This window comes from Ostrea edulis, chromosome 4 (assembly GCF_947568905.1).
Source record: "Ostrea edulis chromosome 4, xbOstEdul1.1, whole genome shotgun sequence".
In the NCBI taxonomy this organism is placed as follows: domain Eukaryota; kingdom Metazoa; phylum Mollusca; class Bivalvia; order Ostreida; family Ostreidae; genus Ostrea; species Ostrea edulis.
In genome coordinates this window covers 6,422,451-6,450,428 of record NC_079167.1, presented here as the reverse complement: position 1 = coordinate 6,450,428, position 27,978 = coordinate 6,422,451, and the positions used below count along the sequence as shown (strand labels likewise).

The following is a 27,978-nucleotide window of genomic DNA, read 5'->3' as shown; positions in this document are numbered from 1 at the left end:
ACGTGTAGTTTTAGCTTTTACAATTAAGATGGCAGAAAAAGTGTAAACTAAACTAGCCTAGCAAAAATTATACCTCAGAAGAATCTTAGGAATTTCACTAAAGAATGACATATAGTTAGCAAAGTAAGTATTAATTCCAATGGGAATAGTATTATATCTTGATGGTTGTACAAAGAGTGAGACAAATTGACTGCTAGCAAGTGGTCGTCCCGAACGACCTGTAAACAAATGGCGGTCAAAAGTGTACAACATTACTCATTGTTTTTTCCATGGGTCATAAAAATCCCCTCACTGCTTACAATGTTAACTTACATGTCTAGTCGTTTTCAGATCTTCTGTTTGCATACATTGACTTGTTTTGATCGCAACCCTAACATATATCATTTGTTCATGAATGGTAATTTGGAATATGTAATTCAAGACAGGAGCATCAGTAGTATGTAATACCGGTATGTATTAGATTCTATGTTGTTAATTTGTTGCCGTCGACTCTTCCGATGTTAGAATGAAAAAAATATGCGTTCCATATTTACATGTCTTTATTTCCTGTAGTAATGAAATGATTCTCTGTAAGAGAGAATAAACAAACAATAAAATATCAATACAATATGATTACAAATCATTAGAATAAAACTTTTTAAACCAAGTACAATATTATATAAGAATATGAACAATCATAGATATCCAAATGAAATATGAACTGCTAAATTACTGAAATAATGGTAAGTGCGTTATGTATACGCTTAATGATTATTTGTATTAATTGAACTGTAAATTATCAAATAACAAAAGTATGCCTTACCAAAATATAGTGTCTCTAACTTATTAAACTGCCGACTACAACTGTTCACTAGTAAATCAAATTGTTGTTTTTCTGATTTTTTTATATTACGTCACAATAGACATGCACGTATTCGACGTGTGATGTCACATAAACACAAGTAAATATAAAAGAATATACAAACAAATAATTACAAATATGTATAAATTAGATATGCCTTTATAGCAGATCTAACAGTTATGTTGTCTAGTAATGAATTTTTGTTCAGGCCCAATTAACTTCTAAGTTTAAACAGATAGCAGTATATTGGCATATTGCTTTATAACATTTTTTTTTAATTTAATAAACCATACATAATTAAAGAGCAATAATGACTCAAAAGAAAGTAAATTAAGTGAGCGTAAAGAAATAGAATAAGGTAAATGAGCACAATCTCAAAAGTAAACGAGCCTCGATTAAATTGACAGATGTCAGGGAATGTACTGCCTGATTTCCCCCTTTGCAACATGAAATTATTATCACATGTGGTCTGGTCATCCTATGAATCTAATAGAGTTAGTTAAATTGGTCAAATCACTAGCATCAGAATTTGAAATGTAAAAGATTCCTATTAAATTAATTCTCATATTAATTCATTCCTTTGTTAACAGCGTGATGGACCAGTCTTAAACTGAAGCCAGGGATTTATCAAAGTTCTTTTTACTTACCAATGGAGGGCACCTTTCACTTAATTTTGACAAAAAATGAATTTTCAATTGTAGAAAGCTTTTAATTTAGAGAAATTCCCTACATGATATTTTCTTACATATTTGTTATATATTACAGGATTTCTGCATCCCTGATGTAAACACTGGCACATGCCCTTTATCACACACCTTATATCAGCACCCTTTATTTTACCCTTTATTTCACTCCTAATCGTACGTTTCTGGAACACCTCTGTAGTTTTCATTCGGAGTACCTCAGAATTTTTCCGCTTGGAAGCAAACGATATAATTTTGTAAACAAATGGAGAAAGATAGAAATGGGAGAGAGAACGTTGGGATTGTTAGTGAGGAGAATTGGAGAATTTGAGGAATTGATAGAGTTGGCCAAAATGTGACAATAATTTTTGGCAAATACTGTAGTTATTAATATTAAAGTATAAAGAATTCAAAGAATTTATTTGAATTGCTATCTTATGTCATATACCAGTACATGTATTCATTAAATATCTTAAATCATTCAAAAACAGTAATCGTTTTTAATTATTATCCGTTAATGAGACCTTAAAATTCACTATTTTCAAATATATGATAAAACAACAATACATGGCCAAATCTGTATCACACTCCATATTGACCCTTGACCAATATCAGCCCTCAGGCCTACGACCCTCAGGCTGATATTGGAGTCTCGGGTTGATATGAAGTGCGATACAGATTTTGCCATGTATTATTCTCTATGTAAATCAATTTCAACAAAAATCTTTTTTATATATTCTTGGTTGATTGTTACCATTATTATCAAAGTTCAACAATATGAATGAATTTATACACTTGCTTGAAATCTGAAAAGGGTTGTCCCTGACCCACCCACACATTGTAACAAGTAATATAGTGTCAACGAAAAGAAATAATGCACTGGAAACTTATTTCATTGGGTACAAATATATTAGGAAGATAAATTTAAAAATACTTTCTATTTCAGCTTATAGAAAATGAAGTGGGTGGGTAGGTAGAGAAAACATATGTTATTGTTTAGTGTGACTGGGGTTAAACTTTATAGTAACAATTTATGGGACCATACAGGATGAACTATTGCCACAGGCCAAACATAGGTTTTCAGAAGGAGAACAGCACGTTCATTGATTGATTAGATATGTAGAATCACTCAGAGAAAATATTTAACTGAATATGATAATTAATTTTATCATCAATTATTACAAGTATCTTTTGGCTATTCATTTGAGTTAAATGAAACATGTATATTTAACACTGAACACAGCCTTTGAAAACTTCTATGAAGCATGAGATTGATCAAAATTTCAAGTCAAACCTGGAATAAATAGAATAAACAATTCCAGAAATTGAGGTAGTGAGTGAATTATTCAGGATTGGGTAGGAAATTTCAGGTAGACAGGTACTGGAAATGCACCATAGAATTATCTTAGCCTTATTCGAAATCATTTTACCATAGAGCTATAGAATGTTTGAGCTTACATACTTTATTTTTTTTACTAACTAGATGGTTTATCAGAAACTTTGGTGGAAGATGTGATGTAGGTGTTGGAAAGAAAATTACTGGATCGCCCATATGGAGCCTAATTTTGATTTACATGCATATGAGCCCCCAATATCCCTATGGAGTATTGTGGAACAGTACATCCCAGTCCATGAACATGAAGAGATAAAGGGAATGCTAGGGGAATCCCTAGTGGACCAAAGCCAAGAACTTAGGATTGAGGTATTCAAGGGAATCCTAGATAAATTGTCTATAAGATGAGAGATTAGGGATATTTTAGAATCCATAGAGGTTTGTGCAAAAACCGTCTTCAATGGCTTTATTTACTGTAGATTGTATTGAAATGGATATTTTTACAGGTATGCTTGTTATGTTGCACACCGTGGTTCATAGCATAAATGAATATTTCAAGAACTGGTACACATATTTTGAAATGAAAACTTCCTCAGCATGTTATGAAAAAGTACATATGATAGTATACATTATACAATTATCAACATTATTGAGGTTAATACACTTTGGCTACCTGAGAAGTGTAGTATTCACTGAGCTGAGAGATCAAGGTGAATATTGTACTTCAAGGGTAGTTAAAGTTGTCACATTATAAACAAAGAAAATGCTAATGTATTTTTTCTTCATCAAAGTTATAAAAAGCTGATATACTTTTAGGTTTCAAAGGTTTTGAAGCCTATAATTTCACTAAAGATATTGCTTAACGGATATTTTCATTTGCACTTGTCAAGACATGTGGGCATGCATATCTACTTACATTTTCGCTAGTCAAGCATCTGATTCGCTTACTTTCATCTCATGAGAGTAAGCGCATCAGACCATTGGCTAGGGAAGATGATCTGCTTATATTTGAGGATAAACTATAAACTTGTAGATTGACACCCTCCTGGATATCTGGAGAGACTATCGTGATGAAACCAATGAGAATAGTAAGGAGAAACTTCCAGAACCACCTGGTCTGAGGGATAGGCTTGTGCAGGAGATTCAGTTCTTCATAGAAAATGTCAAAGAGAAATCCAAGTTACAGGGAATGTAAGATTTTTTCAACAAAATACTTTTGTTGTATACATACTAGAGTATTTTTAAAATGCTTCCATTTTTTACTAAAATTTGGAGTAGATCAAAGTTTTTAGTATGTAAGAGTAGCACCTTGCTGTCCAAGATTTTAAATAAAAAATGTTTTTGCAGTCAATAGGTTTTTTGCAGTCATGTTGAACAAAGAGATGTTTAAACTTAAATTTGCATATTAAGTTTCTTTTATGTAATATAATACAACAGGGAAAATCTGTCTGTGACAAATGCATGAAAACATCAGTCATCATTTCCACTGTCTTTTGCAGGGACCCTGAACGCATCTTAACCACAGGACACAATGCAGCTGTGATAGATTATGCAATGGAAGTCAACAGTAGGTTATATGTTCTTAATGAAATAAAAAATACTTTGTTATAATAAATGTGAACAAAACTGCATGTCACAATTATTTTACATGGGCCACAAGTTTATATTAAGGTCCAAATGTATTATAAAGAGCTTTCATTTATACATATTTTGAGCCACATACAATTTTATATTACTGAGGCATAAAAGGCAGCACTGTAAATGCCTGGGAACTTCTTTAACTCGATTGTGACGTCATATCTGCCTACATAACTCAATGATTGTGACATCATATCTATTTACAGATAATATTGAAAGTATACACTTCATATGCTATTGAAAATGTAAATGAATGTGCTCTTCTAGAATTAGAAGTACATAAAATTTGAATGATTTATAGTAAATTATTCACTGAAGATCTGGAAATAGGCTAGCCCTCGGTCATTGCATGGAAGTGGACCCAGCAAGCTTTACTGTACAACAACCTTGGGCAGGCACATATTTTACCAATATTCTGTCAATAATATATGAATATATCCTGAGGGTCTAATTTAATTTAAACATATTTTATTGAGAAACTCAATAGGATCGATCAACAGGCAAAGCCTATGTAGGCTCTTTCCAAAATCTAATTTGCCTCCTAAAATTTGTTAGAATTCATGTTCAATCTCGGAGAGTCAAAATATATTTTTCTTGAACAATTCTTGAGTGACAATTTACAACCAGTTTTGCACCATTTCTTGTAATTGACATCATTAATGAAGCATTTTATCATGTGTTATTGTTTTTAGCTCCCCTGAGCTGAAAGCTCAAGTGAGGTTTTCTGATCACCCGTTGTCCGTCGTCTGTATGTTTGTCTGTAAACTTTTCACATTTTCAACTTCTCCAGAACCAACAGGCCAATTTCAACCAAACTTGGCAAAAAGCATCCTTGGATGAAGGGCTTTCAAGTTTGGTCAAATGAAGGGCCATGCCCCCTTCAAAGGGGAGATAATCACAAAAATGCAAAAAAAAGTGGGGGTAATTTAAAAATCTCCGTCTCAAGAACAACTCGGCCAGAAGAGCTGAAATATACATGAAAGCTTCCTGACATAGTTCAGATTCAAGTTTGTTAAAACCATAAACCCTGGAGGTAGGTTGGGGTCACAATAGGGGATCAAAGTTTTACATGCGAATATATAGGAAAAATCTTTAAAATTCTTCTTCTCAAGAATCACTGGACCAGAAAAGTTTACATTTACATGAAAGCTTCCTGACATAGTGCATATTCAAGTTTGTAAAAATCATGGTCCCCGGGGGGTAGGTTGGGGCCATAATAGGGATCAAAGTTTTACAAGCAAATATATGTAGGGAAAAATCATTAAATATCGGCAAAGGTGAGTGATGTGGTCCATGAGCCTCTTGTCAGTGTCACTTTTGGTGGGTTTTATGTTTTTTATATGAAAAACATTGAGCACATTTGAAGACATGATTATTTTTCTACCATTGGTCTGAGAGAGATGCACATACAGTGTTCCCAAGATATATTGTCCCCATTATAATGCTACCCCTACTTTTTATTGCCTGAAAATTATAAAGAACAGATTTCTCCCCATAACACCCCCATTATAATACCAACCCCGCATAATGCCACTGATTTTCCCACACAAATAGTCAACTTTTATTGGGTTTACCCTTGATATGAATGCCAATTCCCTAACACCCATCGGTAATCACATCTGCACTTTGAGAGCAGTGCAGTGAAGTGTGACAGACTGGAAAAGGTATTCAGGTGGTCAGGTTAATTATAAATAAATTTGCTGAATTAAACTCAAGATTGTTTAAATGTTCTTACAGAATGAAGCCAAAATAAATTTATGGAATTGAATTTCTTTTGACTGTTCAGTGAATTGTCAGAAATGGTGGATTTGTTATATCGCCACCCCAGCTTTTGTGCCCAAATTGGTCTTGAACAGAAGTTGGCAATATATTGAGGGAGCGCTGTAGAATACAAATATAAACCATGTTCGTCTGTGTTCTCATTATTTACAGAAGGGAAATTGGTATGTATTTTTTGAACAGAAGTTGAAAAATGTGGGAGAAAGTCGAACATTTATGATGTCATATCTTAGGAATTCCAACAATTTTTCTATAGATAATATACATGAGGTAGCTGTGCATACACTTTTCATCAGAAAAGAGTTCACTTTTCTTTGAAAAATATGAAGTCATTCAGGGGGCCAAATACATAGGCCCATACCATACATCTTCCTTTGTATGTTGTGGAGATTTTCAGGACTTTATTTTGCATTTGTCACAAATTAAATTATATTTGTCGGATCATCCAGATGTGTTATAAATCTATATGTTTTAGGGCCAAACTCAGCACGAGGCTCCAGGCCTTCTACTGCCATGTCTAGAGAGGGTCGGGACACACCCATGATCTGTACCCCGACAGGAAGTGATAAGTAATTTTCTCAATTGTCTCAGATACTTGTGAAGCAGGAAATTGTAAAAGTGCTAGATCATCATAAGACAAATTAAAGAGAGCAGGATTTCGTGATATTATGTTGTTGAATCTTTTACTGAAATGTAATACATCACTTTCTCTGACAGGGCATCATTTGCTTCAACACTAAGTGAAGAAATTGAATCCATGACAGACAAGCTGAATTACCTTAAGTTTGATGAAGTTGTTCATCATCTGAAGTATGTGTCACATGCTTAAATGCAAAATCATGAAATTTTGTGGTATAAATTTAATGTGAATTAGTAAGTAGAGTAATGTCAACAATGAAATAAAGTTTATTCTTAGATGTAAAACTTTTTAGAAATGCATAGATTAATTACAGTTGTATTGTTATTTAAAAAGTCAACATAGTCATGACTATCGATTGTGATGAAAGTGTATGTGTTTAGTAAATCAATACAGACTATGTATTATATTCATAACTTTTTCTAGGAGTTATTTAGAGGATGAAATCAGCACTCTTTTGAAGGATATTCAATTCCTGTATGAATGCCTGGATGAGGAGGCAACATACAGAGCTGAAATACATGGGACATTTTCAAGGGAGCCAACTATAGCAGGTATATAAACTAGAGTTGTCTCTCTTTAATTGATTTTAAAGAATACATGAGGACTTTAATTTCTCAATCAATTTGCAGAGTTACAGACAGAGAGATCTAAAATGGAAAAGGAGATGCTGTCAAACAATATTTTACCACAACCTCCTGTCATGAGGCCTTCTCCATTCAACTCTCTAAAGTGAGTTAAAACAAGCATTCAGAGAGTATTGCATAAACAACATGCCTCCTCTACCAGCACCCCCATTGATTGACAGATGTAATATTCGAGGGAATGTACATTTAATGTGTTTGACCTTGAACTGTGACCTAAAACACTAGTACCAAGTCACTATGTTTACCAGTATTGAATGGGTTTGATGTTTCGTTCATACAGTTGAGGCATGTAGTTTTTATCAGGGATGAAACTAGCCTTATTCACAACTCTATATTTTCAAAATTCAATTTATAAACATGTAGCATATATCCTAAATGTCACATAATGAATTTGTGTTTGATAGCTATGATTAAAAAAACAACCAAGAAAATTTGGTACTCCGTCATCATGCAATGTACCATGCACATTTGCCTAATTTCTATACAGTTCCAAAAGCATCAAATCTGGGTCATTGTCTTTGCAAAAAATACATGGGGTAAATAATCATGCAAATGGAACACAAAAGAACACACTGATATAACATTCATATCTGCATTTTAATTCCTTATGAAGGACTTCTGAACCGTGTTCGTAATATTGCTTGCTATCAACTGTTCGAAGGCTGATTTTGAATACCCAAGATTTAAGTCGGATTGCTAGAATGCGCTAAATTGAGTACTGCCAACTGATCAGACTTTGCTCATGACTACAGAAAAAAACTCGCGTGATTAACATATTTGATATATATTTTCATTGATATGTTCCTTTTGCGATTCATAAGATTGAAATGTTAAATTAATGAAGTGATTATTAACACAATCAGTAACCAAGTTTTGTCATCTGACTCTATTCAGATGTCCCACTTTTACATCCTTTCCATCGGAACACGATCCCAATGAACTTAAAAATGTAACCATATGAAAATTAATTTCTTTCACACTTGTCCATCAACCGTTATGAAATTTGAACTTGATCTATAGTTTACCACTTTGTAACTGCACTTTAAGTTTCAAATGAATCCTCACAAACATAATGGAAAAAAATCTGGAAAACCAATGGGACAGACTAACTGACAGACAGAAGGACGGACAGACAGAGAAGAAACCTATAGTCCCCTTGTAAAACCGGTAGGGGACTAATGAATGTACATTTAGAATTATGTTATTATTTCTGTGATGATAATAAATACATTAACTCAAATATACTTCATGGATTTCAGAAAATTCTCTTCTCCACAAGTGTCTTCCTTCAAGATAAAGAACACAAATCCTAAGTCAGGATCTAGTCCCCCAGGAAGAGCAAATAGCCCAACTGGAACACGGACAGACAATGCTTGTGAAAAGGTTAACCCTAAAAGTAGACCACTTAAAGTGTCACGTGATTTATCTGGCAAGATAACAGACAAACTGAGTGGTCCACATGGAGACATGAATAAACAGGGATTGGTGGGTATGGTAAAAGTGAATCCACCCACTTTAAAAACTTCTAGTGTCGTGAGTTCTTCTCCACACGTTGTGGCTCCTCCTAGTTCAGGGAAGCCTGTCCGACCCTCCTCTGCAGACAGGTTCAGGAGAATGGTACAGAACTGTAGAGATTCACCCTAGTCATTTTGGATTATAATTTCTATGGTTACAAATTTCCAATGCTCACAGTCACCTGCCGTGCTTTATCATCAAAGCGGAAGCTTCAAGTTGTAGCAGTTGTATATTATAATCTGTGATTTGACAGTATTACTACATTGATCTGCTACCCATCCACACTGATGAATCAAGTTCTTGTGTGTCTATTTTATCACATAGTTTTATACCTATTCTGTGAAATACAGAATTGTTTGTTTGATATCACTATATTAAATTATTTTGAATGATGTTTTATTTGGTTATATACAATATTTTTTTAATATATATTTAGCTCACCTGAGCCATAAGCTTTTACATAGTTAACTCCTACAAGTAAGAGCCTCAATTAATGTTCATATGCTCCTTGTATGAAATAAAATTAAAAGAAAATATGACCAAAAGAAAAAAACACAAACATATATGTATCACTGCTGAAACTCTAGCTGGTTGGAGTACATATATAAGAAAATTCTTTTTAAAAACTTTCTTTTCAAGAACCACAAAATTACAACATGACAAATTAATATACAACCATCCTCATGTAAATGGATTCAAGTTTCTTCAAATTGTGATCCATGGGGCCAGGATCACAAAAGGGGTTCAAGGCTTAAAATAGAAATCTAAGTATACATTTGTATATGAAAAATCAGTAAGAATTATGATAGCAAATCCTACCAGGGTAAACTGTGTTGTTATGAAGTATCTTTGTAATGTATGATCATGTTTGTTTACACTTTGATCCCCAAGGCCATGGTGGCAGGGAACAATAGTGAGTTTAAGATGTAGGAAACAAAAAAATCTTTCAAAGAACAAAGTTAGCGTAATTTTTCAGTTCAGAGACTCTTTATACCCTAATTATAGAAAACTTTAGACAACCAGAATAATGTGTCTTTTAAAGTTAGGTATAATTGAGTTGCCCATATTATTTTTATCAAAGGGTACAGGCCTTCTTATATAAAAATTCCTATTATAATTTACCCAACCACATTACTAAATCAGAAATGTGTGTGATGTTCTGTAAACCAAAAAAATATATATATCTCTGAAATGGCCAAACATTTTTTTTTACAAATGTTGTATCCCTTCAAAAGAATTCATAAGAATAGTAAATAACTTAATGACAAAATTTGTTTGGGAAAATAATTTCATTTTCAGCACTCCCCTATATTCTTCAATCTGACTATAATAAAATGCCCCATTTTTAATGACTAAACTTTTTGTAAGTCTTGAAGCACAGTTATCTATTAGCTGTGAAATTCATTTAATGTGCATAACAATTCAATTAAAGATCTCTTCAAATAATATCTTCAATTCTGAATTGATGCATGCAATAATTGAATTGTTCTCTTCAAATGAATGAATAGTATCAGCAATTGAATTGAAGAGAACAATAATTCAATTATTGCTCTCTTCAATTGAATTATTGTGCACATGAATTCAGTGAATATATATGCAATAACTGAATTATGGCTCTCTTCAATTGAATTAATGATATCATTAATTCAATCAATGTGCAATAATTATTTTAGTGAGAGCAATTATTTATTCAAGTTATATTCAATTCAACATAACCACAATTGAATTCATAATCTCATGAATTGTTGCTCTCTTTAAAAGAATTGATGTGTGCATTATAGATTCCAAATAGAGAATTTATATGAATAATTAAAAGATAACTTCAACTGAATTTCAGAGATCATCAAATTATTTATAACAAGCTGTAAATTTATTTTTGACGAGAGCAATAATTGATTTGATATGCACAATTCAATGGATGAGAACAATAATTGTTTTGATGTGCACATCAACTGAATTATTTGACACAATAATTGAATTAATGATATCTTCAAATGATTAAGGATATTTTCAATTCTCTCAGAGTATGTTTCTCCTTATATATGAAGGTATCTCCACATTATTAGACAGACCTACTGTTTCTTCATTATATGCCATTTAAATGAAAAATAATATATCTTTAATTTAAAGAGATATCTCTTTGGAAAAAGAAAACTCTTTACGTCAAGAGATATCTATCAGCTTATAGAGATCTCTCTTTCACTTGTAGAGATATCACTTTCACAAAGAGGGATATCTTTTTAAGTTAAAAAGATATAGAATATTGGTGCATATACAGGCTCATTTGAAGTCCCTGCAATATTATTACATGTAGAATTAATGTATTAAAGAACAATAGATTAATTTTAAATATATGCTTATTTTCATTTTAGTCAAGGGATATTTGGGGTAACAATATAAATATAGCTAAATGTAAGTTCGATTTCCTACCAGTTCCCTCCCCCCCAAAAATGAAGGGAATCAAAAAGTTAGAGATATCTTTCTAGCTTAAAGAGATAACCCTTGTCAGATAGTTATGTCGACTGGTCAGATATTATGATAGAAAGTAGAGGTCAGCAATTTACATTAGCAAAGTAAAATTAAAGCATAATGAAAGTATATAAATGAGAATTTTTTTGACAAGTCGACATAATCATCTGATATCTGACAAGTAGTGGCAGAAACATGCCACCATACTGTATGGGTTTTTTATCATAATTATGTGTCCGTCTTTTTAAACAGGATGTATTATAATGCAGCGATGTCTACATGTCCATTCGTCAGGTCTATCTGTTAGGGATTTTCTGTTTCTATTTTCATTTCTCTATTACATATCAAGCTGAAACTTGCTATGTAGCTTCTTTGTTGGTCACTCATTGTGAAGTTGCAATTTTAATCCATTTCAACCTCTCTTGCTGGAGTTTTGCCCCTTTATTTGAAATTAATGTTATATGGAGAGTACATAATTTGTCTGGCAAACTCTTCCCACAATTTTCAAGTGAGGACCTTATTTTACAGTGTTTGTATATGTATTGAAGATGTGCATGTGGCAAAGCTTTTGATTTTCTTCAATTTTTGAGAAAATTACAGGTTGTTGACCTTATTCTGTTTTGAGGAAATATTACATAGAGAGTACATGATTTGTCTGTCTAACTCCTCCCACAATTTTCAAGAACCACTGAGCCAGAAAAGCTGAGATTTACATGAAAGCTTTCTGACATATTTCAGTTTGTTAAAATCATGGCCCCCAGGAGTAGGATGGGGTCACAAGGGGGGGGGGATCAAAGTTTTGCATACAAATATATAGGGAAAATCTTTAAATATGAGCCAAGGTGACTCAGGTGAGCGATATGGCCCTTGGGCCTCTTGTGTTAATTTGTAAGGGCACCATACATTATAGATTAAGCATGCAATACTTTGAAATACAATCTTCATACAAATTTGTAGTTGTAGAGTGTCTCAACAAACCCCTTAAGGGTACCTTACTTACCGAACGCCTTACAAGTTTAGTAAGTATAATGCACCAAAGAAAATTACTGGATGGAAGTATAAAATATGCATATGCACACCTGTATTTTGAAATTTGAAACTTTAAAAATCTAACCTACTTAACAAAGAAGAAGCTAACACACCTTATCGGTCTCCTGAGTATTAGTTAGAGGTATCACTAGTCCCAAGGGGTGTGAAATCTAGAATAATTATCCTGTTCTGTATGTCTAATCTAAATTTTGCTATTCAACTGGCAGGCAACAGTATAAAACAAAATAAGTTCTTTTAAAAAACACAAATACCCCTTAAAGTGTCCATATAGAAAGACTTTACAGAATATAATATCAATATGTTTTATTAACACTATGTGACTATTTTGGACTCACCCTAGAGTCAGAACCTCTTACCCCAGTGATCCTGAAATATACAATTCTTTGCAGATCGATCGATGCCTTCATGCTCTCGTTAAATAAGCATTGAACTCTTATTCAACATCAGCACAAGTAAAGAAGAAAATATTCAAACATTACATGTAACTGGGCTTGCCCCGAAGTCAGAACCCCTGTCATGTGGTCAGAAAATTTAAAAGCTTGGTCTTCTCTAATACATTTTACTATTTATTTTCCAAGTGACTTGGAACCTCTACCGTCAGGGTTGCAAATTTCACAATTTTGGTACATCCCTTTCTGCTTTTCCTACTTTTATACAGTATCAGAGAAATTCAAAGTCTTTCAAATGATAAAGACATTTAATCATCGTGACCACATTGGCACCACCCTAACTGGTACCAAAATCCTTCCCTTTGGTAAAGGGCTATCTGCTCCTTCTAAATATCCATTAAATTCAGATTAAATCTAGCAAGATGTTATTAAATGTTTTACACATAAACACTGTGTGCCAAGTTTGACCCCCACCCTGAAGTCAGAACCTCTACCCCAGGGATCATGAAATGTACAATTTGGGTAGAGGCTAACCCACTCTACATGGCTATGCATCTAGTTTTTCTTACAGATATGTAACCATGAATTCAGTTGTGCTGGACAAGTGAAAAATATTTTCTAAAATTTAATATGTACCTTTGCACAATATAACCATTTTGGCCTATCCTGGAGGAAGAACCCCTGCCCCGAGGGTCATGAAAAATACTATTTTGGTAGAGAGTATCATCCTTATCCTAACTATGGGGTTGGTTTTCCTTCCAATCTGTGCAGGAGTATAATTTCTAAGGTTATGTACATTTTCACTACATGATCATGTTGGCTCTGCCTTGGGGGTCATGAAAAACACATTTTGTAGAGGGCTTAATGCTGTTCCTCACCATACACTCAGTTTTCCTTCAAGATATGTAGGGTAGAGAAGATTTTTGAAACTTTGGCTATTTTTAGGAGTTTTACCCTTGTCCCATACTCTGGGACCATAAAACTTCCACGTGCTCGGTTTTTTTTTAAATCTTAGTGAGACTTAGATCAAATATGAGTTTTATGGTCCCAGAGCCTGGAATCCAAGGGATACAATGATTATGAAAATCATGTTCATCTCAGGGGCGGATCCAGGAATTGCAGTTGGGGGGGGGGGGGGCGCACAACTTTATGAGGCAGGGGATCTGAAGCTCCTGGAATTTACAGATTTTATAGGGCTTCAAATATGTCTCCTATGTAGTAATTTTTACTATTTTCTGTCATTTTTGATAGAGGGAAATCAATGAAATTTCGCAAATTTTAAGGGTTTTTGGGAAAAAAATGTAAGTTCTCCCAATAAAGGTAATTCAATAAATCAAAAGATTTTGTCTTTTATTGCTCTGAGAGTGGAAGAAATTATTGCTCCTTTTATCGTTGACATTTTTCTAAACAAGAGACCATGATTTACCTTAAATTTGAAAATGCGGCGCCCGCCCCCCCCCCCCCCCCTTAAAGCCGCCATTGCATGATCTTATCCCTATCATGCTTTACATCATATCTGACAACTACTGACCGAGTAGAATTTAAGAAGTTAAACATATTTAATTATTAACTGACAACGCACAACGACGGACGAAAACCAATGCCAATAGGTCAACCAAGTGACTCAGGTGACCTAAAAATTGTAGATATAGTGAAAAATTAGCCGAGACCCTTGCGACTTTACAGTACCGTAGAGTATTAAAGCGTGACGGTTCTTACGACCCCTTTGGCCCAAAATGGGAAATACAACAGGGAACCCGGGTAGACTGCCCTTATGCATGTAACTACAACAATTAAGATGATTTTGTGCGGGCTTCTTACAGGCTACGGGACCGTGTAGCTCCCAGGTCCTATCTATAAATAGACTCATGTGATCGAGCCATTTAAACGTCATACTAAAGTACTCCACAACCTGATAATCGAATCTCTATCTTTTATTGATACGTCGATAACTGTTATCAGCAGTATGTACACCCGTGTGTTGCTCAGTTGATGTGATAGTCAATTTGTTTCCATTAAGTCTTCCCTAAGGATGATCCAGGATGGCCGATAGGCAGGTACAGTGCCACATCTTTCACATGTAAAACACGCGGAAATGTTACAGTTAATTTCATACACATACATCTTCCACTGCTACACTCTGTGACTTGTATCTTTAACAGGGTGAACAACAAGCCCTTCTCAGTGAATCGGGTGTCGCACCTTCTCGTCTGCCTGTCTGGAGGAAGTTGTGCTACGCAGTCGGTGGACCACCTTATCAAATCACAAACACAGTCATTAATTTTTTTCTGAGCATATTTTTACTAGAAGTAGCAGAGGTACAAATATTCTCTCAGTATAAATTCAAGTTAAAAATACGTCTGTCGTATATTTTATTTTTGACATTTCCAAGATGAGTTCTAGTACATTCATACTAGCTAGGGTTCAAGGTCTTGAATAATGTAAAACTAGTATTCGTGACAACCACTTTAATACCAATACAATATAGTTAATGGATATCAACGTCATCTGTATTATTGGGCCATAAAACAGAAAGCTACCAATGACATGCCGATTATGCAGAAAATACCACCATTGTTTCTGTTTTGGGGGGTTTTTATTCTTCTTTTTTTTTTGGTCTTTCATACCAGTATTTCAAACGACTTAGATTGTTATTTTATATTAATTCCTTATTTTTTCTTCACAAATATTGACCTAAGACAGAAGAACAGATGTAATTTTTTCTAACCACTTTCACACACTTTCATACTCACGCTCATACTTTTGTTGGTAAGTGCTTATATTTTTATTATAATTGTAGGAGAAGAAAAAAATGATAACAATACTGAATGAATAAACAAAAGTAGGGGAAAATATTGCTTAAAATAGCGAAAATACGGGGGGGGGGGGGGGGGAGGGGGGGGGAGGGGGGGGGGGGGGAATTATGTTGTCAAAAAGTGTTTTCCATACCTGCCAGGTATTTTCAAATTTTTGTATTTCTAAGTTCTGATATGCAGTTTTTTTATGTCAAAAAACAGTTGAATTATCTGTGTTCTTCTCGAGAGATATTAGGCGGGATGAAATCATCGTATATCCCTCTGCATCCGCCAATATTTATTACCTACAAACATTAGCGAATGCGAATATACCGGTATATGAACATCTATAATTACTAATGTTTTATAGTTTGTCTGCAATAAATATGCAAATGATCTTCGAGTTAACACAAAAACTTGTTTAATAAAAAAAGAAACAAGTTGCATTACATTACAAAATAGAAATACAAAGAAGGAATGGTTAGCGGTATCTTCAATTAAGTGTCTTAATATATATCCCCTGTAATGCACCCAAACTACATGTTCAGTTCATTTCCTTACTCTTCACACCTACATTGGGAGGGATCAGTAGCCTGCTACCTGTAGAGATTCCTAAATAGCCTGATACCTGTAGAGATTCCCAAATAGGCTGACACCTGTAGAGAATCCCAATAGTCTGATACCTGTAGAGATTCCCAAATAGGCTGACACCTGTAGAGATTCCCAATAGTCTGATACCTGTAGAGATTCTAAATAAGCTAATACCTGTAGAGATTCCCAAATAGGCTGATACCTGTATATATTCCTAAATAGGCTGATACCTGTAGAGATTCCTAAATAGGCTGATACCTGTAGAGATTCCTAAATAGGCTGATACCTGTAGAGATTCCCAAATAAGTTGATACCTGTAGAGATTTAAAAAATAGGCTGATACCCATAGATATTTTCAAATAGGCTGACACCTGTAGAGATTCCAAATAGCCTGATACCTGTAGAGATTTTCAAATAGGCTGACACCTGTAGAGATTCCCAAATAAGTTGATACCTGTAGAGATTTAAAAAATAGGCTGATACCCATATATATTCTCAAATAGGCTGATACCTGTAGAGATTCTCAAATAGCTTGACACCTGTAGAGATTCCCAAATATCCTGCTACCTGTAGAGATTCCCAAAATAACTTGGTACCTGTGGAAATTCCCAATTAGAGAGAAACCTGTAGAGATGATTGATCTTTTAGAACTACATTGTATATTCTTTACTATCTTTAAGGTTAGGTTTTCATCGATCGAGTCCTGCTATGAACAGAGTGTGTACCAATTCCACACAATGCCCATTGTAATGGAATGACACTAGTTTTCTTGCGATGTCTGTGGTCTTGCTAAAATGTTGCAACTGTGAACCATTTTCTACCATATACATGTATAGATTATTTTATTCACATTAAGTACTTTAACCAAATTAAGCACATACTAATTCACATGTCAGGCAGAATATATAAATATATATATATATGGGTATTTTGTTGCACCAGATACGCCCTTCCTACGTGGCAATCATCGTATTTGGAGGCAAAGTATGGGATGCCATCACAGATCCCCTCTGTGGTTATTTCGTCAACAACACACGAAGCAGATTTGGACAGTTTAAACCATGGTAGGAAAAAAGTTTTTTGTATGAAATTCTATCGTATGTTTTAACGAACACTCGTTATATTGAACATGTTCATTATATAGGATACTCCTATCCACACCTCTGGCCTGCACCGCGTATTTTTTTCTATGGTACGTTCCCGATTTCAATGAGGAGGCAAAGCTTGCTTGGTACTTCATCTTCTACTGTCTATTTCAAGGCTTCTTATCGGTGAGGTTTAAAGAAATTTGGTCAAGATCCATTCTGGCAATATAAGAATTTTGAATTTTTTATCAAGCAGATTGAAAACGTGTTGTTTATATAAATAGGGAATACACGTGCCGTACACCTCTCTGACGATGTATATCAGCAAGAACCAACGCGAGCGAGACTCTGCAACAGCCTATCGTGAGTGTCGTTCGTGCAACGTATATGCGCCTTTTAACCGAATATACAGCGATTCCAGCAGATTTTTCTTCATTTTTTCAGTACATGAATACGATGCATGATAAAATTTCAAATGAAAGATTGGTTTATAACTATATTGTAGACACATATTGAGTGGTGGTAATAATGGCCATCCTTGCAGGATTCCTCATGTAATCACGCCTTTGCATCAACTGATTTTTAACCTCGGATATTTTTTCTTTCTCGTAGGAATGGTATTTGAAGCACTAGGTGTGTTAATGGCTGCTACAGTGCAAGGAGTCTTTGTGAATTCTACCAGGGTCGCTGGTAATTGTGAAAAAGATGGGGACGAAACTGTAACAGCGACCCCTGAACAATTAAATGATGAAGTAATTTGATTCCGAACATTGTTACATATATGTTTAAACCTTATACAATATAATTAAAATCAGATCTTCTCTAACCGTTACACTGGAGAAGGTAATCTCCACTGTAACGGTCAGAGAAGATCTAATTTTAATTAGATTGAACCTTATACTGACAAACACCACACTATAAGATTGACAATTTGATTCATATTTTATAAAAGCAAAGGAATGACCAGAATCATGTAGTCCAATAGCACTTATATACATGTACAATCAAAATAACACCCTTCTGCATCTTGTACACAGACACTTCCGTTATAAGAATTTTTTATAATCCCAACAAACACTTGTCTCTAAAAAAGAACCATTTTTGTGTTCTAGTTCTTACAAGACGATGCATTCCAGTAGTTACAGACTAGTGGAAGATAACACGTTTATCATAAACATTGGATAAACTAGGGTTATTTACAATTGTACAAATGATTAAAATGGCTTTCCTAAATGCCAAGGGAATGAATAATGAGTAAGATATTGATGTACATATGTAAATTTACATGTTAACACCAAGGGGGAGATTAATAATTCTGTTCGGATGTAATGATATATCTAGGTGACGAACATGGTCTATAAATGTTTAACTTTTTCCTTGACATTTTGCAGAAGTGGTCTTACATAGAAGGGACCATTGTCGTCATTTGTGTGTACAGCGTGTGTGCTGTCGTCTGTGTATTAGGAACGAAAGAATGCGACGGTATTCCCATCAGAACATGAATCAAATTTCAAACGCTAAATTTCTATCGCCACAACTCGCTCGAGGGAGAAGGCTTATATACACGCATTTAAAAAATCCACACATTATTCATATTCTATTCAGTTAAAGATTGCAGGTAATCATACCCGATATTATCACATATACGAATCCTATCGACAGTTTTGTATTGCAGACGTTATCGATGGAAGGCAGGGCGGTTTTTTGACTGGGCTTCGGGCGGTTCTGACCTTCAAACCCTACATCCGACTCTACACCTGCTTCCTGTTCCAGTCGTTAGCCATAGCCGTAGGTTTTACCGAAGCTGAAATCACTACATCACCATTTTTTCTTTAGAAACATAGATAAGTAAATCACATCTAGCTTAGGCAGGTTTGTAAACTGGGTTGCGCAAATATTTATACATGTAGATTGAATTTTATGATGCCGTGTGAATGACTTTGGGAAGGTACAACTTGATATAAAGGCGGGGTGCATTTACCTTATGATTTGCTCAGATTCACGGCACATTTTTGTATTCACCCACATACTGACTAGCTTTTCTATCACCTGGGCCCAGTGGCACATATAAATGACAATTAATACTATATAAATGTGAAAGACAAATTTCAGTTAATTTAACTAACTTGCTTGCAACTGTAATCTTTTGCAGATTGTCCAAGGGAATTTGGCGTTGTTTTGTACCCACAGTTTAGATCTGGGGGATTATTTCTCCACATTCATTATAATTTTACTGGTGAGTTTCAGATCGATTTTAGAGATGCAGCAAAAAATTAATAAATGAAACACAGGCAAATATGCACACCTTATGCGACCATTAGGCATGAACTTTCACGAATGACATTGCTTAAATACCAGAGTTCCTCTCAGATCTTAAATCTGGTCAACCTCGGAATATTTTGCATCTATTAACTTAAAACAGATGCACATAAATTACAGCGTTAAAAATTGTGGTGGTTAATTAATATTGCTTTTGCTTTGCATTAGGTGTCCTCAATAGTTTCCATGCCAATCTGGCAAATGTTGCTGAAGAAATTCGGCAAAAAATCCACATTTGCAGCAGGGATGATAGTAAGTTCTCAATGAAAACAAGTTGATCTGATCTTGAAAAATATCTTAGAAAATAATTAACTATTAACGGTGTTTTGATATTTTTTCAGTTGTTCATACCGATACTTATATCCCAGCTGTATATAGATGACAATATATACCTGTACATACCAATACTGGTGTTGGGGGGCTTTAGTATTGCTGTTGCCCTTTTGTTGCCATGGTAAGAAACTCGTCCACACTCTTCATTATGTTTGCAAACATCGACATAAATGTAAAATTTGATGGAATCTAATTTCTTTAACATAGATGTATATTTCAAACTTGCTCACTTCTTTCATCAAATTCATGGATAATGTTAGGGTTTGTGTGTATTGAAGGTAATTAAAGGATGTCGCGAAATCTTTGGTTCGCTAAAATAATCACAAACACGTGCAGTATTATTGCATTTTCAGGTCCATGCTTCCTGACGTGTTAGACGAATTTATGCTTGTTACAGGAGAAAGAAAAGACGCCATCTTCTATTCTTTCTACGTATTCTTCAACAAGCTGGCGGCAGGTCTAGGGTTGGGGCTGTCGCAGGTGGCACTGCAGTTAGTCTCTGTGGAAAAAAAATATCAGGAGCGCAAATTAACATAAACGCAAATAATTGAAGATATTATTTATTTGAAAATATCATCAATTCAATCATTGCGGGCAATAAATCAGTTGATTCGCACATGAAATCAATTATTGCTCTAATCAACTAAAATTTCGCGCACATCAATTGAAATTGAACTATTGCAGGCAATAATTGATTTCATGTGTGCATCAATTGAATTATTGCGGGCAATAATCTAATAGATACGCACATCAAATTAATTATGACTTTCATCAATTGAATTGACGCGTGTATCAATTCGATTATTGCTATCATTCATCATATTGATGCGCCCATCAATGGTGTGGAACTGTTGTTTGCAAAATCTAATTTGGTGCTTGGTATAAACGATGTCATGATCTCTTTAATTAAATTGAAGATAATGACGATTTACAACGATTTTGCATGAAGAATGTTAATGCACGCATCAATTATTTTAAAGAGAACAACAATTCAATGAAAGAGGCCCTAATTCAATTGTGGATATGTTGAATTGATCTTATTAGACAATTGCTCTCTCTCTCTCTAGAAAAAAATTAGTAGGCGCATCAATTGAATTATATAGCGTGCATCAGTTCAATTGTTGATATCAATTCATTTGAAGAGAGCAACAATTCAATTAATGCGCGCAATAATTTAGATTTGAAGATATGATTAATTACATGAAGAGATCTTTAATTGAATTGTTGCGCGCATCAAATGAATTGATGATACTTCAAATATACTTAAAGATATTTCAATTATTTGAGTTTATGTTAATTTGACGCTCCATATATATACTAAGGCTATGTCTGTCTCGGTTGAAAAACCACGATTTTCACAGGCTGTTTTAGTACTTGTTATATGAGTGTTTGATAAATTTTGGATCTCTTAAATATGCACGCTATTTTATAGATCTATAAGTTAATGTCGTGAATTAAATAGCTTAATAATACATTAAATATAACACCGTAATATCATTACATACCAACACTTACTGTTAAAGGTACATTTTGTACGCTCAGCTGTTTTAAAATCTCATGTGTATCATGCTTTACTATCGAAACTGAAAATTAAAGAATTTTAATTTGATATTCCTTTTGGTGCATTTGTTTTTCTAGATTTGCCCACTTCTAAGCAAGGCACCGTGTTTAATGAATAGGACATTTCAGGTTGGGTGGTTATAAGAGCGGGGCCTGTGAACAGTCTAAGGATGTTGATCTTGCCCTCCGTCTGTTGGTTGTGCCCGGGCCTGTCGTTTTTGTCCTCATTGCACTTCTCTTCCTGTGGGCCTACCCCATCGACGAGGACAGACGGATGTATAACAAGAAACGTTTGGAAGAAATGAGGCAAGTCTAGTTTTACGCAAACGCAGACGGATGTAATAACATTTCGATATATCAATCTTGGCCACTGCACTTCTCGGATTTACATGTACCTATGGAAGAAAGCCCTCGAGCTCAACATATATTTCATTGTAGGGAAAACAACGAAAGGAAGCCGGACTCCCCCATTCCACCAGACGAGTACATCAAAGACCAAAGTTTGAGCTACGAAAGTGTGATAGTGACGAGCACTGAAATCTGAAATTAGAGATTAGAAGGTCAAGGTCATATTGACAACTGATGTGGAAGTGTGTGGTGTGATTTAGTCAATATTTTCCAATTAAATACTTAATTACTCCAGAGAGGGGTATTTTTACAAATTGATATCAGAAAGTCATGCATGATATTAAATCTCCAATTTGGTATGTGAAGTATTACTCATCTGAATTTTGATGTTATGTGACTTTATTTCTTATGCGCATTGCCATCCAGAAAATTGTTAGTTGTTACCAAGCTTTAGAAATGTTATATAATATTTTTGCTCTTATGGAAAATAAATACAGGATAGATATTTACTGCATGATAAAAAGAGAACGCGCGTAACTAATCTGCGATAAATGAATACATAAGTTACTTTAACTGTCGAAAAAGTAGCGTGGATTTTGTATGTCTAGGTATCTATTATTTTTATGCCCCCGCCACAATATTGTCGGGGCATATAGTTTTACCCTTGTCCGTCCTTACAAATTTTGTTCTTCCGCGACACCCAGTTTTCCGGACATTTTGTTTTTCTGAACACCTAGAGATATTGAATTAATTTTTCGTATGCAGGTGTATATAAGATCGAGTTGGAATTTTGTTCCGGTTAGTTGATTTTTGATGGAGTTGTACCCTTTAACTGAGAAAAATTAATGTTTGGAACAGTTTTCCAGACTTTTTTCTAAACGCCTGGATATTTGTGTTCAGGTGTATATTGATGAGTTACAGATCGAGTTTGAGTTTTGTTCCTGTTCGTTGATTTTTGATGGAGTTATGCCCCTTTAACTTAGGAAAATTACTGTAGCGACCAGTTTGCCGGACTTCTTTTTAAAAAAACGCTTTGAGATATTGAACTGATTTTTGTATGCAGATTTATATTGATGAGTTACAGATCGAGCTTTGTTCAGATTCTTTGATTTTGACAGAGTTTGCCCCTTTAACGTAGAAAATTTTGGCTGTCAAAACATGTTTATAAAGGATTGTTGTTGAGTTCTTCATTGTACTAAATGTTTGTAACATACAATCTGAATACCACCTTCAATGCTATACTTCGATGGATTTCCTACATTTGACTTTACTGCAGGCGAGGGCATTCGTGTTGTGCCGACACATCTAATTAATATATATATATATATATTAAGTTGTAATAACATCTGTATATGGTATGCATGTGTACATATTGTGGTATCATGTATTTATTTTTGTGTATACTATAAATAAGCTGTCTCAAACACTTAGGGTACAAAACTGCCAGTCTGATCGACTTGGCTCAGGTACCGTCCCTTGGTACCCTCTGTGTTTGTGACAACATTTTATAATATTGTTTTACTTTACTTCCCACATAGCCCACTTATTGTACAGTACAATCAGTATTGTGATGAGAATTCAATACCTATGTCAATGTAGAAACCCTTAACATGTGTATATGGTACACATGTGTAAATTGTATCATGTAGTTATAATGTTTAATTGTTAATATGTATATGCCCCCTGAGGGCCCTTGATTGGTGAATAAATATATATTCTATATTAGAGTCTACCTATATATACATGCAATCACTTGTATCTTGATGTTAAGTATGGTCATTATTGTTATCAATCCTATACGAGTCCAATTTCATTTTTTTTTTAGATATACCTTCAAAAGAATATCAGCATTCTCGGAAAAACGTTAATATGACACCTGTACCTTCTGTCAAATTTAACACCGTGCATATAATTATGCGTCAAGTAAAGTACATACATTTGCTGAAGTGGTGTGCATTCCATCAGAAATCTATATATATTTGGAAAATGATTCACATTATCAGGAGAAATTTCAATTTTAGTTACATACGTACATGTAGGCTATAATATTGCTCCATTTGTTGAAAGTGAAAAAAAACACCCTATTATCCACTTAATATAGTATAATTTAATCAATAACCAAAGAATATGTGTATATCACCACCTTACAACATTAGTATAGGTCAGCATCAGAAAATCACACATTTTCTAAAACAGAATAATGAATAAAGATAAAAACTTGTTAAAATGACAACAATTTAGAGAAACTGCTAATTTAGAAATGTGTATAAATTAATTGTGGATATTAGGGAAATCATTGTATAATAGATATACAGTAGAGGGAATACCAGCATAGGAGTTATTGCCCTTGACAACATTTTCTTTATCATAAATAATTGAATATCCATAAAAAATGTATATAAATTTGTTCACAATGAATAGTTTACCAGATTTTTTTTGATCTTATTCAGTGAATAAAATTCCTCTGAGAGGTATATATTCAGTCATACAAAAAGTAATGTAATAAAGATTTTTGCAAAAACCTATGACATCACATGAAGATCGACCTACCTATGAGGGCGATTGTAGGATCGTACCGTTGCTATCGTACCATCGCGGTGATGGTACGTGTACGATGGGACACAATGCAGCAAACAGAATTCCACATCAACTTGTGCAGGTCTTATGTAACTTTTCTTGCCTTCATCAGAATTGTGTATCAACATCATGGATAAATTTCATGTTCTCAATTTCAAGTTTATTGCTGTAATAAAATATCCGAAATGGACTAAGTAGATAGTTCTCAAAAATAAAATTTTGGAAGTTTAGAATTCAGTTTTCTCCAAGATACTTTCTACCTGCGATTTCGTTTTCGTTACAAAATGATATATTTACGGTTCTACCGTTGGGGCGAGCGCAGCCAATGTATACCGTGTTATGTTTGATAGTTGTTGTTTTTTTTATTTACCATTTCCATTAATTTGCATGATGTATTTCCTTTTCCGGTTGCTCTCTATGAAGCGCCAAATTAACATAAACTCAGATAATTGAAAATATTAACAGTTCATTTGATGCGCTCAACATTTCAATTAAAGATCTCCTCAAATAATTAATGATATTTTCAATTCTGAATCATTGCACGCATTCTTCTGAATTGATGAGTGCTATAAATGTATTGACGATATCAACAATTGATTGCGTTATAATTCAATTAAAGAGAGTAATAATTCAATTAATGCGCGCAATAACTGAATTATTGCTCTCTTCAATTGAATTATTAATTAATTATTATTTCAATTGATGCGCGCAATAATTCTTTTAGAAAGAGCAACTATATAATTAGAGCTATCCTCCATTCAACATATCTACAATTGAATTAATGATCTCTTTAATTGAATCGTTGCACTCTCTATAAAATTGATGCGTGCATTAATTCCTTATATAAATGTGTTGTAAATAATTAATTTATTTTCAATTGAATTAAAGAGAACATCAAACCATTTATACCGAGCTCCGAATGCAATTTTGTGGGCAATAATTCCACCATTGATTCCACCATTTAATTGAATTGTTGCTCTCAGCAGAAAACTTAATGCTATAAACAATTCAATTAATGCGCGCAATAATTCAGAATTAAATATATCATTACTTATCTAGTTGTGTGAAGAGGTCTGTACAATTGAATAGTTGCGCGCATTAAGTCAATTGGTGATATCTTCTCGATACCTTCTATCATTTTCTTTTATCGAAAATGGACACGCATTTTCGTCACGTTCGGATTTCGTTGCCATAGATCTGTTTAGAATATGCAGTAGATTTCCTTCAACACTGAAAAGTGTTATTTTCTATACAGGATAGATGTAAACATTTTTGATAATTCTATTTCATAGTTTTCTTCATATATATTTCCCCATTTATTTATTGGTGTCGAGGCAGGTGTATCGCTCCTCGTTAAGAATTTATTTAATCCTATACGGATTAGGGGGATGATCAAAAGCTCAAGGTTTGACAAAAACTTGATTCACATGGTTTTCATCAAAATCCCTTCCCTTGAAATTAAAATATGATAAATGTTGATCCAAATTGGTTATCAAGTCAAGTATTAATAACCTCTCTCTCTCTCTCTCTCTCTCTCTCTCTCTCTCTCTCATCTGATATTGATCTTTTGATCTTGCTCCTACTTCATAGAGCAATATCATATCGGATTTGTGAGATTATTCACAACCCTCGTTTCCACGTTCCATGCTGTAATAAGGATTTATTACGTATTTGGGGAAAATTGATTTCATTTTTATAGTCACACATAAAAAAAATGAAACACGGTCTTGCTGAGATATGTGCAAAAACGTGACTGACTCATAATTCACCCTCCTAAAACCGTTAGTATAATGTCCTATTGTACATCAATCTCGAAAATATATGTACAATTACATACATGTTGTACATCAAATCTATTAACATTATCAATAATTGAATTAATGCACCCTAAAATTCAATTGGGGAGCAATAATCTAATTAATACACGCATCAATTTCATTTAACAATTGAATTATTGTTCTCTTCACTTAAATTAATATCATATCTAATTCAAATGATGAGTGAAACTAATTTCTGGGAGCAATAATTCCGCTGCTCTCATCAATTCAATTGATTTGCGCAACAATTTAATTGATGAGAAAAATAATTGAATTGATGCGCTCATCAATAGAATTATCGCGCGCACTAATTGAATTAATGATAGCTTCCAATAATTAATTATATACATTTAATTATTTGAGTTTATGTTAATTATGCGCTCCATACATTGGCTATTTATAGATAAAGATAGTAAAAGATGTACAAAAAAGGCTAGCATTAAACAATAAACAAGTGTATTTACACTACCGGTACCATTTACATTTTTATTGTTTTTGTCTTGCTATTCATTGTGTTTTCTGGAGAACGAACTAGAACACGCCCTATTAGTCCTATGCGCGGATCCACAATGCGCGATGTAATGATAGTTGACTTAATTATCTTAATAATCCCAAGAAGGACGAGTGAATAAAAAATGATAATCAGTGCAAAAATTATGCCAAACCCGGAGAGATTCCTTAGTATGCACTGTGAATAAATTTAAAAACCGGCAATTTGTCAAAAAGACAGAAAAACAATGTGGACCAACGCATGAAACAGGACTAGCAGCCCAGACAGTCAAATAGTCACCATATACCCGTAGTGATCATGCCTTGGGCATTCGGCAGAAGGACCACATAAACTATCATAGAATCACAACAAACTGAAATTAATGAAAAGGTTTTGAGGTTTTGCCTGATAATGGCAAAGATTTCTGCCATGCAAAACGTTGGAAATCTAAACAGTAAACCAGTACGTAATCTAGTAAACTAACAGGTAACACTAGTTACCATGGTTTTAAGCTAGAAATAACATGGAAAATACGACTGTAGCGTTGAAGACATGATCAAAGGAGAGCTGGAGTTCATAACCTGGTAAAGAATTAGCCTATATTCATTCTGGTGAAGTCAGTGGGGTTGTTGATACTTTGAGGGTCGAATGATTTCAGTCTGTGCATTCAGAATCTTTCCTTTTGCTTTCTCTAGGTATCTGACCAACTTGGATCATGGACAATACCCACAATTGTCATGTCCTCCCATCGGTGATTACTAGCTGTCATTGAAATGTGGAGATACTGGCAAATCTTTCATGATATTGACAGAGGACCGGTGGTTGTTGACCTGTTTGTGGAGTGGTTTTGACAGAGGACCGGTGGTTGTTTGCCTGTTTGTGGAGTCTGTTGTTTCTTCTACATACTGCTTCTGGTAGACATCTCAACTGATGGGATAAATGCACCTATTGGATTTGCAGGAAATATTTCCCAATATTTTGTAACTGCGACCCATGACTTGACTGCCAAAGTTCTCAGTGTCTGAGCTATAGCATGTTTTGAACCCTCCATAGGTAAAGGGTTATCCAGACTAAAGTTTCTA

The 27,978-nt window shown here is 34.2% G+C and overlaps 1 protein-coding gene across 1 annotated transcript; it reads left to right on the top strand.

Annotated features, from left to right (window-relative positions):
* On the top strand, positions 1–22,208 carry LOC125670642 (sodium-dependent lysophosphatidylcholine symporter 1-like). The gene is made up of 22 exons (XM_048905937.2): positions 1–123; positions 3,008–3,226; positions 3,891–4,048; positions 4,357–4,424; positions 6,750–6,843; positions 6,992–7,084; positions 7,338–7,465; positions 7,544–7,643; positions 8,818–9,175; positions 15,144–15,299; positions 17,310–17,431; positions 17,512–17,638; positions 17,737–17,815; positions 18,065–18,204; positions 18,844–18,934; positions 19,128–19,240; positions 19,605–19,688; positions 19,940–20,023; positions 20,113–20,225; positions 20,458–20,595; positions 21,794–21,970; positions 22,103–22,208. The coding sequence occupies exons 2-22, from the start codon at positions 3,077–3,079 to the stop codon at positions 22,206–22,208; spliced, it is 2,679 nt and encodes an 892-aa protein (XP_048761894.2). The 5' UTR covers positions 1–123; positions 3,008–3,076.
* The last annotated feature ends 5,770 nt before the right edge of the window (positions 22,209–27,978 follow it).

What these genes read in the sequence shown, in the direction of transcription:
- LOC125670642 (XM_048905937.2), top strand. Translation starts at nt 3,077, where the DNA reads ATGGAGCCTAATTTTGATTTACATGCATATGAGCCCCCAATATCCCTA. An exon ending in TTATGCAATGGAAGTCAACA is followed by an intron (nt 4,425 to 6,749) that starts GTAGGTTATATG and finishes TATATGTTTTAG; the next exon opens with GGCCAAACTCAGCACGAGGC. An exon ending in AGACTCTGCAACAGCCTATC is followed by an intron (nt 17,816 to 18,064) that starts GTGAGTGTCGTT and finishes TCTTTCTCGTAG; the next exon opens with GAATGGTATTTGAAGCACTA.